This window comes from Microtus ochrogaster, linkage group LG2 (genome assembly GCF_000317375.1).
Source record: "Microtus ochrogaster isolate Prairie Vole_2 linkage group LG2, MicOch1.0, whole genome shotgun sequence".
Taxonomy (NCBI): domain Eukaryota; kingdom Metazoa; phylum Chordata; class Mammalia; order Rodentia; family Cricetidae; genus Microtus; species Microtus ochrogaster.
This window is the reverse complement of record NC_022028.1, coordinates 49,484,565-49,500,070: the sequence shown is the minus strand read 5'-3', so window position 1 is coordinate 49,500,070 and position 15,506 is coordinate 49,484,565. Positions and strand designations below refer to the sequence as shown.

General features: G+C 49.1%; 1 protein-coding gene across 1 annotated transcript in view; it reads left to right on the top strand.

Annotated features, from left to right (window-relative positions):
• The window catches only part of Dnah8 (dynein axonemal heavy chain 8), a 228,267-nt gene extending 213,426 nt beyond the window's left edge, over positions 1-14,841 (top strand). The window contains 2 exon segments of the mRNA XM_026785784.1: positions 10,930-11,051; positions 14,040-14,841. Coding sequence (XP_026641585.1) covers positions 10,930-11,051; positions 14,040-14,327 — 410 coding nt within the window. The 3' untranslated portion in view covers positions 14,328-14,841.
• The last annotated feature ends 665 nt before the right edge of the window (positions 14,842-15,506 follow it).

Below are 15,506 nucleotides of genomic sequence, written 5' to 3'. Positions count from 1 at the left end.
ATTTAAGTAAATGGCTTTAAAAATAACACCCCACACATTTAGGCAAAGCATAGTGCTGTCTACAAAGAGGCTAAAGTTTCATCACAAACCCAGGGAGTCTGAGGTGGCGAGAGAAGCTCAGAAGGTAAAGGCGCTTGCCGCCAAGGCTGGCGACCTGAAATAAAAGCCCAGGACCCACACACTGTGGACAGAGAACAAACTGCATACAGTAAGTTGTCCTTGGACCTCCACACGTGCGCTCCCACAATAAACATACATGTAACGAATTAAAATGAAATTTCTTCACATGTGAACATTTTTGTCACCGTATTATACCCCTGGCATCGTAGACTGTGTGTGGTGTATTTCCCATCAGGCCGGTTCTCCTCAGACTTAGGTGACTTTGAAGTCCTTGCTACCATAGGGACAGGTGACATCTTCCATTTGTCGCCCCCACCCCCATTAGCATCCCAGCTGGGCGCTGTTTGCAGCCACACTCACTTGTCTTGTGGCTGGCTCCTTTGTCTCCTGGCTGGCTCCGTGCTTGTTTTGCTTTGTCTTGTTTGTGGTCTGGCCTGTTTGAAGCGGCTGAGTCACTCCCCACACAGCCTCACCTGATATTCTCAGGCCCCCTTCACTGTGACTTCTGTGGCCGCTGATGAGCTCAGCCATGTGGACAGTTAGACTGGATGATTAAGATGGTCAAGCTTGCTGCATCGGTGACCCTGTGGCTGTGTGTTTCAGTGGCAGGGCCTCTTCGGTGGGCGGGTGTGCTCTCCGCCAGCCTCTGCAGACCCAGAGAGCCTCTCTTTCACCGTTTTTTCCCTGACGGGTTTGAGCATGTGGAATTCTCAAACTCTTTAAGGCTGTGATCCTCAGAGCCCTCAAAGGAATTCTCTTTTGGCCCCCCCCCCCCCTTACCACTCTCAGGGCACCATGTACCCGCGATTTAAAGTCTGAGTCTGGTGTGCGCGCATGCATGCGCGTGTCCTCTATATATGGGGATGTGTCTAAACCAGTGGGGATGAATTATAAAGAGGCGGTCTTCAAGCTAAGATATTGAGTCCTTTGTGATACCTTCACATTAATAGCCATATTTTGTCATTTGATGCTTGGGATGACTCCTAGGTGTGCTAATGACAGGATGGAGCAGGCTGGCCATGCTCCCTGGGCCTCGCACCTCTGGATTAGATTGAACCCTGCAACAACAATCATTTTCTAAATGCTTGATTCAGTCTGGAGCTTGGTGCCATTTAGTCATCTTTTTTTTCTTGTGTCTCCCGAAACCATACTGTTATGGCAGATATCAATACCAGCTTGTTCATTGGCATGAATCAAGATTTTTCACTTAGAGGGGCTGTTGCCGAAGCAAAGAAATGGATGATTTTTGTCCTGTTATCTTAGCTCTCTCTTTCCTCTGTCTCTGTCTCTCTCTCTCCCTCTTTCTCTCTCACTGTGTGGGGGTGGGGATGGGGATGGGGGAACGTGTGCGCGCCCATGCACATGTTTTGCAGAGCAATGCAATTCCGAATGCTTCCTTTGAGACCAGCTCCATGGTTGCTGTTTGTCAAGGTGGAAAGCAGGCCAAGGGTTAATAGACTTTCAGGATGGGAAAGGAACCAGGGACAACTTCTCGTCTCATGTCAGCTCTTCGTCTGGTTCCTCATGCCCCTGTGCCCAAACTTCAGAACTGCAGAGGGACCCACTGCACTCTGAAAAGCCTCTGCGTGGGTGACAGGTGCCTCTGCCTGTCTTTGGACAAGAGGACCCTTTAGTCGCTGGCCTTGGTCATAGTCACAGCCACGACTCCTAGAATTCTAGTCTTGCACATGGCTACCAACTGTCTAGTCCCTTGTAATTTGGCCAGCTATCAGGAACCACTAAAACAACTCTCAAAGGCCACCTCACCCTAATGGCATTTCTGCTAACTTCATTCTATTGACTGTAGCTAGGGTGTCAAGTCTGGATTCTCTGTCTGTCTGTCTGTCTGTCTGTCTGTCTGTCTGTCTGTCTGTCTTCGTGTGTGTGCCACATGCATGTTGATGTCCGCACAGGCCAGAAGGGGGCATCTGATATCCCTCCTCAAAGTGGAGTTACAGATTGTTATGAGCCACCCACTGTAGGTTCTGGGAACCGAACTCGGGTCCTCTGGAAGAGCAGTAAGTGCTGTTAACGGCTGAACCATCTCTCCAATTCCTGGAACCTCTTTTAGACCTCGGGTTCCATCCATGCACTGCCTTGGTTCTCTTCCTGCCCCTCAGCCCTCTTTGTGACTCTGCCTTGGGACTCGGTCTCCTCCGCTCACAGGCGTGGCTGTGCATCTCTCCCTGTTAGTGACTCAGTGCCTACAGCCAGTGTTGGAAGTTCTGTTCTCCAGTGACCTCCCCCACGACAGTCCGGTCACCTTTCCCCTAAGCCATCCTCATGAGGATTCTGCTGTCTCCGTCTGCATCATCCTCCAGAACACACAAACTTGGACCCTCCACCAAATAGCTTGAGAAGGGGGGAGCAGGAACACCTGGGCCCCAAACAAGAGAGAGAAGGGGATCTCATAAATAAGAACAGAGATCGCCAGAGGTCACGTCTGATGGGCCCCAAATGGCTGGATGGATTTCTCAGCCAGATCACAGTTGAAATAGAAGTCCCAGGGGTGCAGGTGGGAGCTTGAGAGGTTGACGGGTCAGATTCTAAGATGAGTGAGTGAATTGAGGAAGTGGAGGGGGAGTGAGGGAGGGAGTGGGGAGGAGAGAGAGAGAGAGAGAAAGATAGGGAGGAGAGGAGAGAATTTATATTGATGTGCTGGGCAGGCAGAAGACTTTGAAGAAGAGATACTTCAGAGGATATGTGTAAGAAGAAAGGCTTTTCTTTCTCTTTTAATGACAAGAGAAACCCATTCAAATGCTGGTGGAGGGAAGGAGAAGAGGGTGTGGGGGTGGGGAGTCGAAGGACACCAGACAGGGGTTAGGAAAGACAGGAGGGATGGATGTGTCAGTGGAGAGACTGTGGAGGAGTGAGTGGCGCCTAGACACCTCTCCCATTGTAACAAGAGCAGCATGGAAGGGAAGGACTGGCCATAGATGCTGTGCTGGATGGCCGTGTGTCGGCTTGACACAAGCCAGAGTTATCTGAGAGGAGGGAGCCTCACCTGAGAAATGCCTCCATAAGACCAGGCCTGCTGGTGGAGGGCCTAGCCCATGGTCGGGGGCGCCATCCCTTGGCTGGTGGTCCCGGGTTCTATAAGAAAGCAGGCTGAGCAAGGCATGAGGAGCAAGATAGTGAGCAGTGCCCCTCCATGGCCTCTGCATCAGCTCCTGCCTCCAGGTTCCTGCTCTGATTGAGTTCCTGGCCTGACTTCCTTTGATGATGAGCAGCGATATGGAAGTGTAAGCCACAGAAACCCTTTCCTTCCCCAAGTTATTTTTTTGGTCACGGTGTTTCATCACAGTAGTAGAAACAGCGGAGACAGATGCTCACAGTGGGTAGCAGTGCAGGTTGCTGCTAAGAGGCAAAGCGAGTTGTCTGTTCTCACTTAAAGGCAGAGGCAAGATTAAAGAAAACATGGGGGGGGCAAGTATTTCAGGAAAGCGACAGAAGCTGGGGGAAGAGGTCTGGTGGGGACAGAGAGGGACATCGGGGGGCTTTGGAACCCACTGCGGTTCCGGTTCCACACAGCGGCTGTGTGGCATTGCTGGTATCCTCCAGCAGTGGGTGCTGCTGTAAGAAGAGGCTTCTTGTCTGAGTTTATCTGTGTTTGGGGCTCTGTCTGGCGCTCAGTGAAAAAGAAGGATCTAATGAGGCAGAGAAGAAAGGAGGTGGAGTTGATTCGTTACAAATGTTGTGGTTTGGGCAAGCAAGATGGCTCAGTGGCACCAAGAAGGCACCTGCCACACCACACCTGCTGACCTGAGTTTGTTCCCTGATTCCTTCGCGGTGGAAGGAGAGAACTGGTTTTTACGCCGTGTCCCCGGGCCTTCACACAAGTTATGCACCCCCTGCCCCGCGCACCTGCAAAATAAAATAGAGAAATGACGAGGTCAAGAGCAGGGGGACCAGTCTGCTGGAAGGACGCTGAAGAGGGACACTGGAGAGGATCACAGAGGGGCTGAGGAGGTCACTCAGTAAAGTGCCCGAGATGCAAGCATGAGGACTCGAGTTCAGATGCCCGGCACCCATAAAGAAAGCTGAGTGCCTTGGCACAGACCTGTAATCTCGTCACTCAGGATGCAGAGACAAGGAAGATCCATGGAACTTGCTGGCCAGCTAGTCCAGCTAAATCAGTGTATTCCTGGCTCAAGGGAGAGATCCTGTCTCAAAACATAAGGTAGAAAGAAATGACATTGGCTTCTGGCATTTGCGTTCACACACACACAGAGGCATGCACACACACACATACACAGAGGCATGCACACACACACACACGCACACACACATACACAGAGGCATGCACACACACACAGACACACACACACAGAGGCATGCACACACACACAGACACACACACACAGAGGCATGCACACACACACACACACACACAGAGGAATGCACACACACACACACGCACACACACACACAGACACGAAGCAGATGTATGTGGGGTACTGAGATGATTGGGGACAGATGTCAGACACGATGAAGGGAGGAAGGGCTGGTCATCAGAGCCCGTGGTTGTCAGGGCAGCAGAGGCTCTCAGGATGGGTGGAGGAATGATGGGAAGTGCTTATGTGTCCAGGGTTGATTCCAGTCAAAGCATAAAGGGGGAGAGACTCCTTTGTGCAGAAATGGAACCGTGCCAGAGGGCATAATGGGAAAGTGTGGAGGGAGAGAAGAATTGAGACTGGAGGGCTCAAGGGAAAAACCACAGTCACTCAAGAAGAATGCCGGCTTGTCAGGAGTTAAACTTCCCAACACAGCCATTTGGGGTGGAGGGTCCCAACCTTGCTGTGTCCGTGGGTTCTGATAGAGCCTGTCACAGAGAGGAGTGACACAGAGTACCTATGCTCTCTAGAGGACCTGCAAAGAGCCAGCTCATCCACTGACAGCCTTCCAGAGACTTTGCTTGTACTCAGAAGTGTTGCCCTTCCCCTTTGTCAATCCAGTCCTTAAAACAAATGAGGGTCACTGACTGGTAAGTGGCCTGTCTGACGAGAGCGTTTGACAGAGTGGCCATTCTCAGGCCTGCCTTCCACTGCAGAATCACCGGGGACATTTTCAATACATACTAATGGCTGGGGCCCAAAACCAATCGTGTCTCAATCTCAGAGGTTAAGACCGCTAGACTCTAGAGTGGAGAGCCTCTGTGATCAGTTTTCTTAAGAGCTCCCTAAGTCATTCTAAGGTGACAAGAACCTTGGCCTAAAACCCCCGATAACTGATGTGTGGGCCTCCCACAGCAGCTGCATTCCTGAGACACAGAACCCTGGGTCCCTCTCTTGACCCACCTGCCAGATCAGAACCTAGGTGTTAACTGGAGTCCCCTTCCCCTGATGATTCCTGGGACCAGTAAAATTTGAGAGAAAGGGCTGGGGAGACAGGCCGGTCAGTAAAGAGCTTGCCATGCAAACAGGAGGCCCTGAGTTCAGATCCTCAAGACCCATGCAGAAAACTGGTTGTGGCTGCATGCACCTGTAATCCCAGCACTGGGGTGGCAGAGAGGATGGGACCCTGAAACTCGATGTCCAGAAGTCTAACCAACTGGTGAGCTCCAGGTTCAGGGAATCCTGTCTTGAAAAATAAGGTGAGAGGGTGATTGAGAAAGCCACATGACTTCAATACCTAGTTTCCATATATGCGCATACACACGCGTGCGCACACACACACACGTGTGAAAAGAAACTCTACTGTAGCACTATGGATGCCTCCTCCAGCAGTTCTGGCTTCACTGCTCTGGGCCAAGCTGCCCTGGCGTTTTGCATTCTCAGCCATTACCAACACCTGCTCTACAGCACTCAGCCAGCGCTTCTGAAAGGTGCCCAGTGTGTGTTCATTCAGCTCGGCTGACCAACTTCATGGCTGCCTAGTGACTTCTATCCTTTTGTTTAACTTACCAATGGACCGCATTTGCTTCTCATTTGGGGGAAAAACTGCCTGTCATAAACTCTTGGCAGGGACTTCATTTCTCTTCATCTTTGAAGATGCTGCTGGGAGGTGTGGCAGCTGTTTAGACAGGAAATAACTGTGCAAGCCAAGCCCATTACAGAAGGACCGGTTCATTTACTGAAGAAAAAAGTGCCGCCTGGGAGCCTGGAGAGACGGTTTCCTGGGACAGAGGACTGAACTCGGACCCCAGCACCTATAGAAAAGCCAGGAATGGTGCAAACATCTGTAGCCCCGGCACTCACTGACCAGCTCTGTGTTCAGTGAGAGACCCTGCCTCAAAAACAAACAGACACACAAGCAAATGAGGTGGAGATCAATTGAGAAAAAGACAGCTGCTGTTGAACTCTGGCCTCCAGGCACATGAACATATGGTCACACCGCACACCTGCCCCCATCATTACAGAATTCCAACCAATGCTTAGTAAAGCTGAGGGGCACGCTTTCCTGAGGGGCTGTTTCTTCCATCTTTTCTAAGAGCTTGTGGGGAAGACCACCAAACACTCCGTGGCTCTCTTCGAGCCAGCAGAGAGCACAAGTCAGGTGGCAGGAATCTACCCACTTGGGTATTAACTGACTCCCACTACGGGAATTAACACATAAAAAGGTATTGCTTCAGGCCTGCCTTTCCACGGTGTGATCCTACATTAATACTGAGTTGTTTTTTTTTTAAAAAAAAACAAATGAACTTGACGAGTGTTGTAAGAGTTCATTATGCTTTATGAACTCGAAGGGGAGATTTGTTTCAACGCCTCCTCTAGACCACATGGAACGCCAGTGTTTAGTCAAAGTCACCCACTTTTTTCGTATGGGCGTTTAAATCTCATGAAGAATAGGTGGTTATTGCTGTCGAGGTCTCACTCCGACTGACTTTTCGTTTCTTCTTTGAAAAATGGGAACATTTGAGTCACTTTCCGGGTGATTATAACTAAATTCATGCCAAAACAAAAGTGTCTGATTTCCAAGCTTTTGTGAAGAAAAACTCTACCAATTGTCCTTTAAAAACTTTGGCAAGCCGCAGAAGGAGCAGATTGTAGTTTCATTAGCTTTGACATCAGTCTCCAAGAGGGACAGCCATTCATTTCTTAAAACCCAACAATTAATGTTTCAGAAGGTTCAATACGTTTGAATGAGACAAGATCGTGTCCTTGACAGGAAGTCAGTGGGGAACGAGGAAGCCTAGACGAGCGGCTGGGCCTGTAGCTCAGAGGCTGGAGCGCTTGCTTGACACACACAGAGTCCTGGGTTGGATTCCCAGTGCTACAGAAAAGGAGTGGCTTTTGAGGAGGAGGCAGAAGGATGAAGAGCTCAAGGAAGGTCACTCTTGGCTACAGATGCTATCTGAAGGTAGCTAGATAACGAGACTCCATCTCAGATGAAAGGGGTGGCTAGATGCAGCATAGATAGGTTTGGACATGCATGTTTCCTTACTCTTCCGTGTTCTCTGAGTGGGAACGGCTCACAAACCATTCCCTGCCCTTGAGATAGGTTTCAAATGCGTTTGCTCACCACTGCCTTTCTTGGTTTCTGGACTGACGAGCCCTGTACTGGATCCCACCTGCTGGCGTGCCAAGAATGCCTCTAAAGCACCAGGATGCTTACTGTTGGAGTCTGGACAATGTAATGCATGCTCCCCAGTAGGAGCAGACAGGAAATAGAGTCTCCTTAACTGCACTCGGGTTCTGCAGAACTCTCTGATAATGACTAAGATCTCAGAAGCAGAGAAAAGATATTAAAGAATAAAAAAAGAAAAGAAACCAGCTTCCTTTCTCTTAGACACTCAGGCATGGTCCTGAGAGCCATATGGGGTGAGGTCAATTTACAGTTTAGTCGTGACTTAAGATGTTATAGAAAAAAAATATCAATTACTCCACTGGTGCAGAGAAAGGTTAAGACTAGGATTAGTGACTTGGACATTATGACCTTGCAGCTTCATAATATCAGGGGTGAAATTTAAAATATCATAAGCTAAGGTCAATTTACCTCTAGACACTCGAGTTGGATATGCAGTGTCTTATAGACACATGGGTGAACACTGTGTGTTGAATTATGAAAATGACATTTTCGGCGCGAGAGATGGCTCAGCAGTTAAAAGCACTGGCTGCTCTTGCAGAGGACTTGAGTTCAGTCCCCACCAAGTAGATGGCAGCTCACAACCATCTGTAACTCCAGATCCAGGGAACCTGATGCAGTAGTCTGGCCTCTATGGGTCCCAGGGCATACAAATGGTACACATAGGTACATGCAGGCAAAACACTCATACAAATAAATCAATCGAAAAATGACTCGGTAGGAGGGTGATTGACAGGTGACTGGAGTTATATACCACTGACCGACAAACACGTGGAGTGTGTTCCTGATGTGTGGGATTTCCCCAGAGTTCAAAATGAAAGTGAGGAGCTGGGGAGGTGGATGCCTCACTGGCTGCACTTCCAGAGGGCTTGGGTTCGATTCCCAGCACCCACATGGAAGCTCACCACTATCTACAACACTAGTTTTAAGGGATTTGATGTCCTCTTCTGGCTTCCATGGCCACTGCACGCACAGACTTAGGTATAGACGCAAACACCCAGACACACAAAATAAAAATAAATAAATCTCAGAAAACAAACCACGAAAGTGAATGTGATGGCTTGGTGATCCGATCACCTTCTGGGACTCCAGGAAGCAGTCAGCCGCTACTGCCAGTGAGGTTCCCTTGTATTTCCTGATGACTGAGCTCATTCTGCAAGGTCGGTCTTTTCTGCTATGGTTGGTGGAGGGGCTCGACTCTCAGAAATGCTCAGAAGGTTCCCCTTAGTGCCATAGATCCTGTCCTAACTGTGCTTTGAATGAGCTTTCTTAGATAGATGCAAATGCAGACAAGTCATTGGCCACCTCCCAAGATGCACTGGGCAGCCAGTGAAATGGCTCGTGGGTAAAGTCTTTTGGCACCAAGCTTGACAACCTGCATTAGATTCTGGGCCCTACATGGCGGAAAGAGAGAACTGCTTCCTGCGAGTTGCTCTCTGACTTCCATACGGATGCCACGGCACGCGTATGCACACACACACATGCACACATACACATAAATAAATATAATAAAGTGCATTTTAGAAGAAAAGGTAGGAACTCCGACCTGAGAAACCGAGCGTCTAGCTTTGTTTGTACTGTCTTTATCTGGAACCGTCGACCCCTCCATAGCCTGGACTCCACCTCCGAGTCTTCACAAGTGCAGCTGCTCGAGCTGGTCTTGTCCTGTCTTGCAGGTTCTCACGCATCTTCACAGGCTTGTGGCCCAGGGCTGGAGAAATGACAGCTTGGCCTTGAGAGTGTATTGGTCTTGCAGAAGAGCCTAGTTTGGTTTCCAGCACCCATACTGGGCAGCTCGCATCTGCCTGTAGTCCTGCTCCAGTGTGATCTGGCATCTCTTGCCTTACCTCCCCACCCCACCCCCACGATGCGCGTACCCATAATTAAAAACAGCAAAAACAAATACTGGGAGGGGCGTTGCAGTGAACTTCAGCTTTGCAGCCAGGATTCTCTCGACCTTTCCCATGCCATGGCCTGTGTCATGTTAATGCTCCCTCTAGCACAGTGGTTCTCAACCCATAGGTTGCGACCCCTTTGGGTCAAAGGGCACTTTCACAGGGGTCATCTAAGACCATCAAAAAACACAGATATTCACATAGCTGTAGTTTGCTACAGTTATAAAGTAGCAATGAAAATAATTTTATGGTTGGGGTCACGACAGCATGAGGAACTGTATGAAAGGGTTGCAGCGTTAGGAAGGTTGGGATCCACTGCTCTAGAGACAGGCTCCCTTCGACTTGAATGCAGGCCCATGGGCCGTCTCTTCCACTTTGAGCCACCTTGAACTGTGCCTGGTACACTGTGGCTGCTCTTAGGGCTGACAAATGAAAGAATGGTTTCCTCTCCGTGAACTGCAGTCCCTCGGCACAGCCGGACTGGGTGCCGGTCTTTCCTTCCATCCCCAGCTTAACCCCTTGCAACTTCCCCTCCGTGGTTCTCAGGGACCACTCAAGAGTGCCAGGGATGGGAGATGGGGATGGAAATGGCCTAAACACAATGCATCCATGCATAAGATTACCAAAAAATAAGCAATTTAAAAAAGAGCACTGGGGGTGTATATGTTCCATATTTTAACAGCCTTACGGTTTGTCGACCGTTTGCACGAGAACCTAGAGATGAGCGGTATATCACAGGCAGCTGGTTTTCTGGCCAGCTTTAAAATTTGGGATCTATTTTTTTTTCTAACATCAAATGCCACTCTCCAGAAAAAAACGACTTCTCTTATTGAATTGATTGGCATGATTTCAAAATACTAAGTTTAGAGAAAGGCCACAAGATACGGAGCCACGCATTATCTTAAAATAACTGTATTATGCACATTAAAAGATGTAGCTTTCCCTTTCCGGTGTGATTGCTCTGTTTGATCAAATTGAAAGTCGGGTTCCTATTATGGTGTTTATGCCTTATTTCCTTAGACTAAATGAAATTGTCCCATCATGGCAAATAGAAGCTTCATAATGGTTTGATTCGGGTTTAATTGGAAGGCTGTTTCTCAGAATACTTTACCATTCCGGTCACACATTGAATATTGTGTTTTCCAGTAGAGACCATGAGCTGGGACTGGGTTGGAACCCTTTTAAGACTTGCAATTCCGGAAGGCTTCCAAACCAACGTCCCTCTCTCTTCACTGTCTCCCCGGAAACAAACCCCTAGGAGAGATGTCCCTGGCTCTGCGGTCCTGATCTCAGCTCCTCCCAGGGTGGACGGGCAGCTTAGAGACTGTCAAGCCACCCTCCGTGTGGGAGCTTCACCAAGAGTCTTCTCTCTCTGTCTGGCTTTCTCGAGGCTTCCTCACAGCAATGAGGCAGGAAGTGACCCGAGCTCACAAAGGCTGGGCGCTGGACACTGTGACCATCCACAACGAAGTCCTGCGGCAGACCAAAGAGGAGATCACCTCACCCCCTGTGGTAGGTGCTGTGGGGAACTCAGGGTAGAGATTCAAGTTGAGGGCGAAATGGCCGCTGCGGGCTGGGGATGCAGTGCAGCAGACGGTCAAACAACTGCCCAGCGTGCAAGGCCCTGGGTTCAGGCCTCAGGACCACAAAAACAAACAACACATTGAAAACTGACCTTGGCTTCTCCAGTGAGGCCCGTCTGCTTTCCGTGGAGGTTTTTCTCTGTTGTAACCAGCCAACCTCAAGGCCAGTGCCTCCCCCGTCTGCTGAGTGGGAGGTTTATGACAAGGGCTAGTGAGCCCAGCAACTCCCCCGGGGTGACCTTTTTTTATAAATGCAAGTTATGTACATGTTTGCTTAGACAGAGTTCCACGTGTCTTCCGCTCCTGTGCTGAGCTCACAGGGTCCCCTGTAGCAGCCGAGGGCCATGGAAGTCCGCTGGACTAACTTTGGGAGCTCAGTTCCTGTCCCGTCTTTTCCCTCGGCGTGCTTGGGAACTCTGGGTGCAGAGCACTTGCCCTGCTGTGGAGAGAGTCGGCTCTCTGCGCCTCTGCTTTGACACACATGCTGGGCCAATTCTTTAATGATTTTGCTCTTATGTCTGAAAAATAAGTGCCGGTTCAACCTTTCTGCAGGAAGTCACGAGGCTGTAAATGCCATCATGTAAGCCTGGTGGCAGATCATCTGACACAACACAATAAATCCTCGTCCTTCTTTTCCTCTGATTCTCTCAATACCAAGGGGACTAGAACAGATGGATTTCCTAGCTCTGGGCCAAATTCCCTGCCTCTTTGTAGCAGGAGAACTTCCTTCCAGTCTTTGGAAGGTTCCTTATGCCTCCCCAAGTCCTCATTCCCCCCCACACCCCTGCCCTGTCTATTTCTATCAGCTGCTCTGTGAGGTAGTTTAGGGCCTCTCTATTATATACTCCGAGGTTCTTGCATCTTCCTACCATTGCCCCACCCCATGTCACCTCCCTGTGTGCAAGTGTTTGAGGTACCGCCTAGCTTCCTGGTACCCCAATCCCTATTTGTTATTTTAAATACCGCAGACTGGCTTACTCAAATGTTAGAATGTCTTCCCCTCACAGTTAAGGAGTTAGGAGGTCCAAACCCCACTGTAGCTCGGTTGGGAAAGTGCTGGCTTAGCAAGCTCAGAGCCCTGGCTGGATTCCCAGCAGCACATAAACTGGATGTTATGACATCCACCTATAATCCCAACACTCAGGGGACAGAAGCAGGAGGAACAGGAGTCTAAGGCCAGCCTGGGCTACATGAGACCCTGTCTCAAAACAAAACAAACTAAATCAGTGATTGGTCGGTTTCTTCCGGGAGGAAGCCATGAGAGACAGTCTTACTTGATGACTCTCTCCTGGCGGCTGATGACTACTAGAAGTCCTTGGCAGACTGGCTGTTCTTTCACCCGTCTCACTCCAGTGTCTACCACCACTGTCAAAAGCCTGATTCTCTAGGTACCTCTCTGTGCAACCTACACCTACACACACACACACACACACACACACACTCACACATGTGTCTGCCTGCCATATTGGATCTAGGACCTTCCTAGACCCAGTGTGTTCTTATCTGAATGCTTTATATCTACAAAACCAAACAATATGTCTGAGGTACTGGGTTGACATAAATTTGGGGTGACACTATTCTACCTGTCACATCTTCTCACTGCAACTCTTAGGGTCCCTAAATTGCAAGGGCCATAGGCAAGGACACAGTTGGCTGTAGGGTAGATCCTAGTGGTCATCTTATTCTTGTAATTAATTGCCAACCACGAAGTTAATGATGGGAAGTCCTGTCTCCTCATTCTCTGGCTCTGCCCAGGGTCTCGCTGTCAAGCCGTATGCTTCAGTTTGTGGTTAAAAATATACGGTCCTCATGCAATTAGCCCAATGAGAGCGCCCCAGGACCCTTTGCCGCTAATCTCTCCGTCCTTTACCGTGATCTACATTAACTTCCCCAGGCCCCATCTTCATTAGAAATAGAAAAACGGTCACCATCCTCTACATAAATATACTTTATGAGCTTGCATGATTCTCTCCGGCCCTTTCTTGTTTTAATGAATACATGTTCTGTGGCTCCCCCGTGCCCGCAAGATAGAGTTCAGACACTTCAGCTCGGCAGATTCGTCTTCCGTGGTCAAGTGATAAGCCATTTTAGTACCTTTGAACCCTTGCCCAAGAAGTAAAGTATCTTCTCTGCCCATCCTGCCTGTCTTAGAGGAGTTGCATCGGCCTCCTCCTCCCCATTCCCATATGCTGCCCAGCCCTTCAGGGATCCCTCCAAGACCGTCCCCTCCGCAGTCTGCTCTGGTGGCAAAAGCCTACATGACCTTCAATCCGAAGTTACTTCTCCTATCCCATCCCCACGCACTTCCATTATCAAATTACAAACTGTCACCTGTGCTCAGGGGTCTTGGCTTCCCTGATTTAAAAGGGAGGCCCAGGAAGGCAAGTCCATTTGTAGGCAAGTATGTGGGGAGGAGAGCTGGTTATACTCTGGAGCCACCAGCTTCCCCTCCCATCTCATGTCCACTTTGCTGTACTGCTCTAAGCCTCTGGGGCATTATCATCTCATTTTATCTTGCGGAGGAGATGGGGTACAGTCCAGGGTTGGCTCCATCACTTCAGCCTTAAGTCCCATTGGGAGCAGTTCTAAGTCACACTATATGTTCCCAGCTTGCACCAACTCAAACTGGACTTGAGCTACCTGCAGCAGTGACTTGGCCCTCCTGTTACCCAGGTTGGCCACCCCGCATTCCAAAATCTCATAACAGGGCATTTCCACCACGCAGCTAGACTCACTGTGTGCCCCAGGGGAAAGTGTGACCTAGTTTCAATAATGCTATTTCCCCAGGGGTGTTTTCTTGTCTGTTAGTGCTTTAAGACCAGCGTGTGTTTTCTTTCTGAACTGACATGACAGCCCTGATTACATTATGGACGTCCACCTTTCAGCACGTCCCCTTCTCTGCCCCTTGCTCTTTCAGGAAGGTGTGTATATTTATGGGCTGTATATGGATGGAGCATCCTGGGACAGGAGGAACGGGAAGCTCACAGAATCCACCCCAAAGGTTCTCTTCATGCAAATTCCTGTTCTGCACATCTTTGCCATTAACTCCACGGCCCCCAAGGACCCGAAACTGTACGTGTGTCCGATCTACAAGAAACCCAGGCGCACCGATCTCACCTTCATCACCGTGGTGTACCTGCGCACAGTGCTGTCCCCGGATCACTGGATCCTGAGGGGGGTGGCCCTCCTGTGTGACATCAAGTAAGTTCATTTCTTCCTGCCATGGGCAGCAGAAGGACCACATAGAAGCCCAGCCGTTGAGAGACTCAGACAGTGTGTCTTTCCTTCCTGGTAGGCCCTGCATTACTCTCCCTCAATTAAACAGTTGACACCTCTCCCGGTGTGCGCCCGTTTGTTCCCCTCGTATCACTATTCCAAGAACTGTTCCGAATTCACGCTTCTGGTTCTAAGAACTCACATTATGCTATAATTACTTTTGAAAGATAAACTCCTGTCTTCACATTAGAATACTTTTTAGAAGGCTTGCACTTGGAAAGTCGAAAACTGGGTGTTGATAGGATCCATTCTAACAGGACCCCAGCAGAAAGAACATTTTCCTCCAATGAAAAACACTCCTGGGCTGGCAAGATGGCTCAGTGGCTCAGTGGGGAAAGGCACTGTCACCAAGCTTAACTACATGAGTTGGACACAAAGGAAGGAAAAGAGCGACTCCTATGAGTTATACTCTGGTCTACACATATGCACTGTGAGACATGCATATGCTCTCGGGCATGCGTGCTCGTGCACACATGTGTGTGCACACTCACAAATAAACGTAATCAAAACATACAAATAAATATATCAAAATATTGAATAAATAAAATTTAAAAAGAAAATTCCTCCTAATAAATAATCTTCCCCTGTCTAGGTTTGGTCAGACATTACCCTTTTGTGTGTGTGTGTGTGTGTGCGTGCATGCGTGTGTGCATGTGTGTGCGCATGTGTGTGCGAGCATGTGTGTGTGCATGTGTGCGCATGTGTGTGCGAGCATGTGTGCGTGCATGTGTGTGCGTGCATGTGTGTGCATGTGTGTGTGAGCAGGTGTGTGTGCATGTGTGTGCGAGCATGTGTGTGTGTGCATGTGCTCACATGAGCACACACATATGTGCTCTGCTATTAGAGGATGTCAGAAAACTCATTGGGACAGTTGATCTTGTAATTTATTTTAATTTTATTTAATATTATTTCCTCTTCTTTGGGAAGTACTTTTGAGGCTCAGGGAACTCTGGCTCTCCCTCCCAAGCTTGATTCTGTGGGAAATAATGAAACACATGTCTAGGTAGCAAATGGAGAAAGCAAAACAAACTCCATCAAACAAAATTAGGTTACATGCTGAACATCTTAAAAAGCAGAGTCTTTAGAAAGTGAAGCTATTTCTTACTCA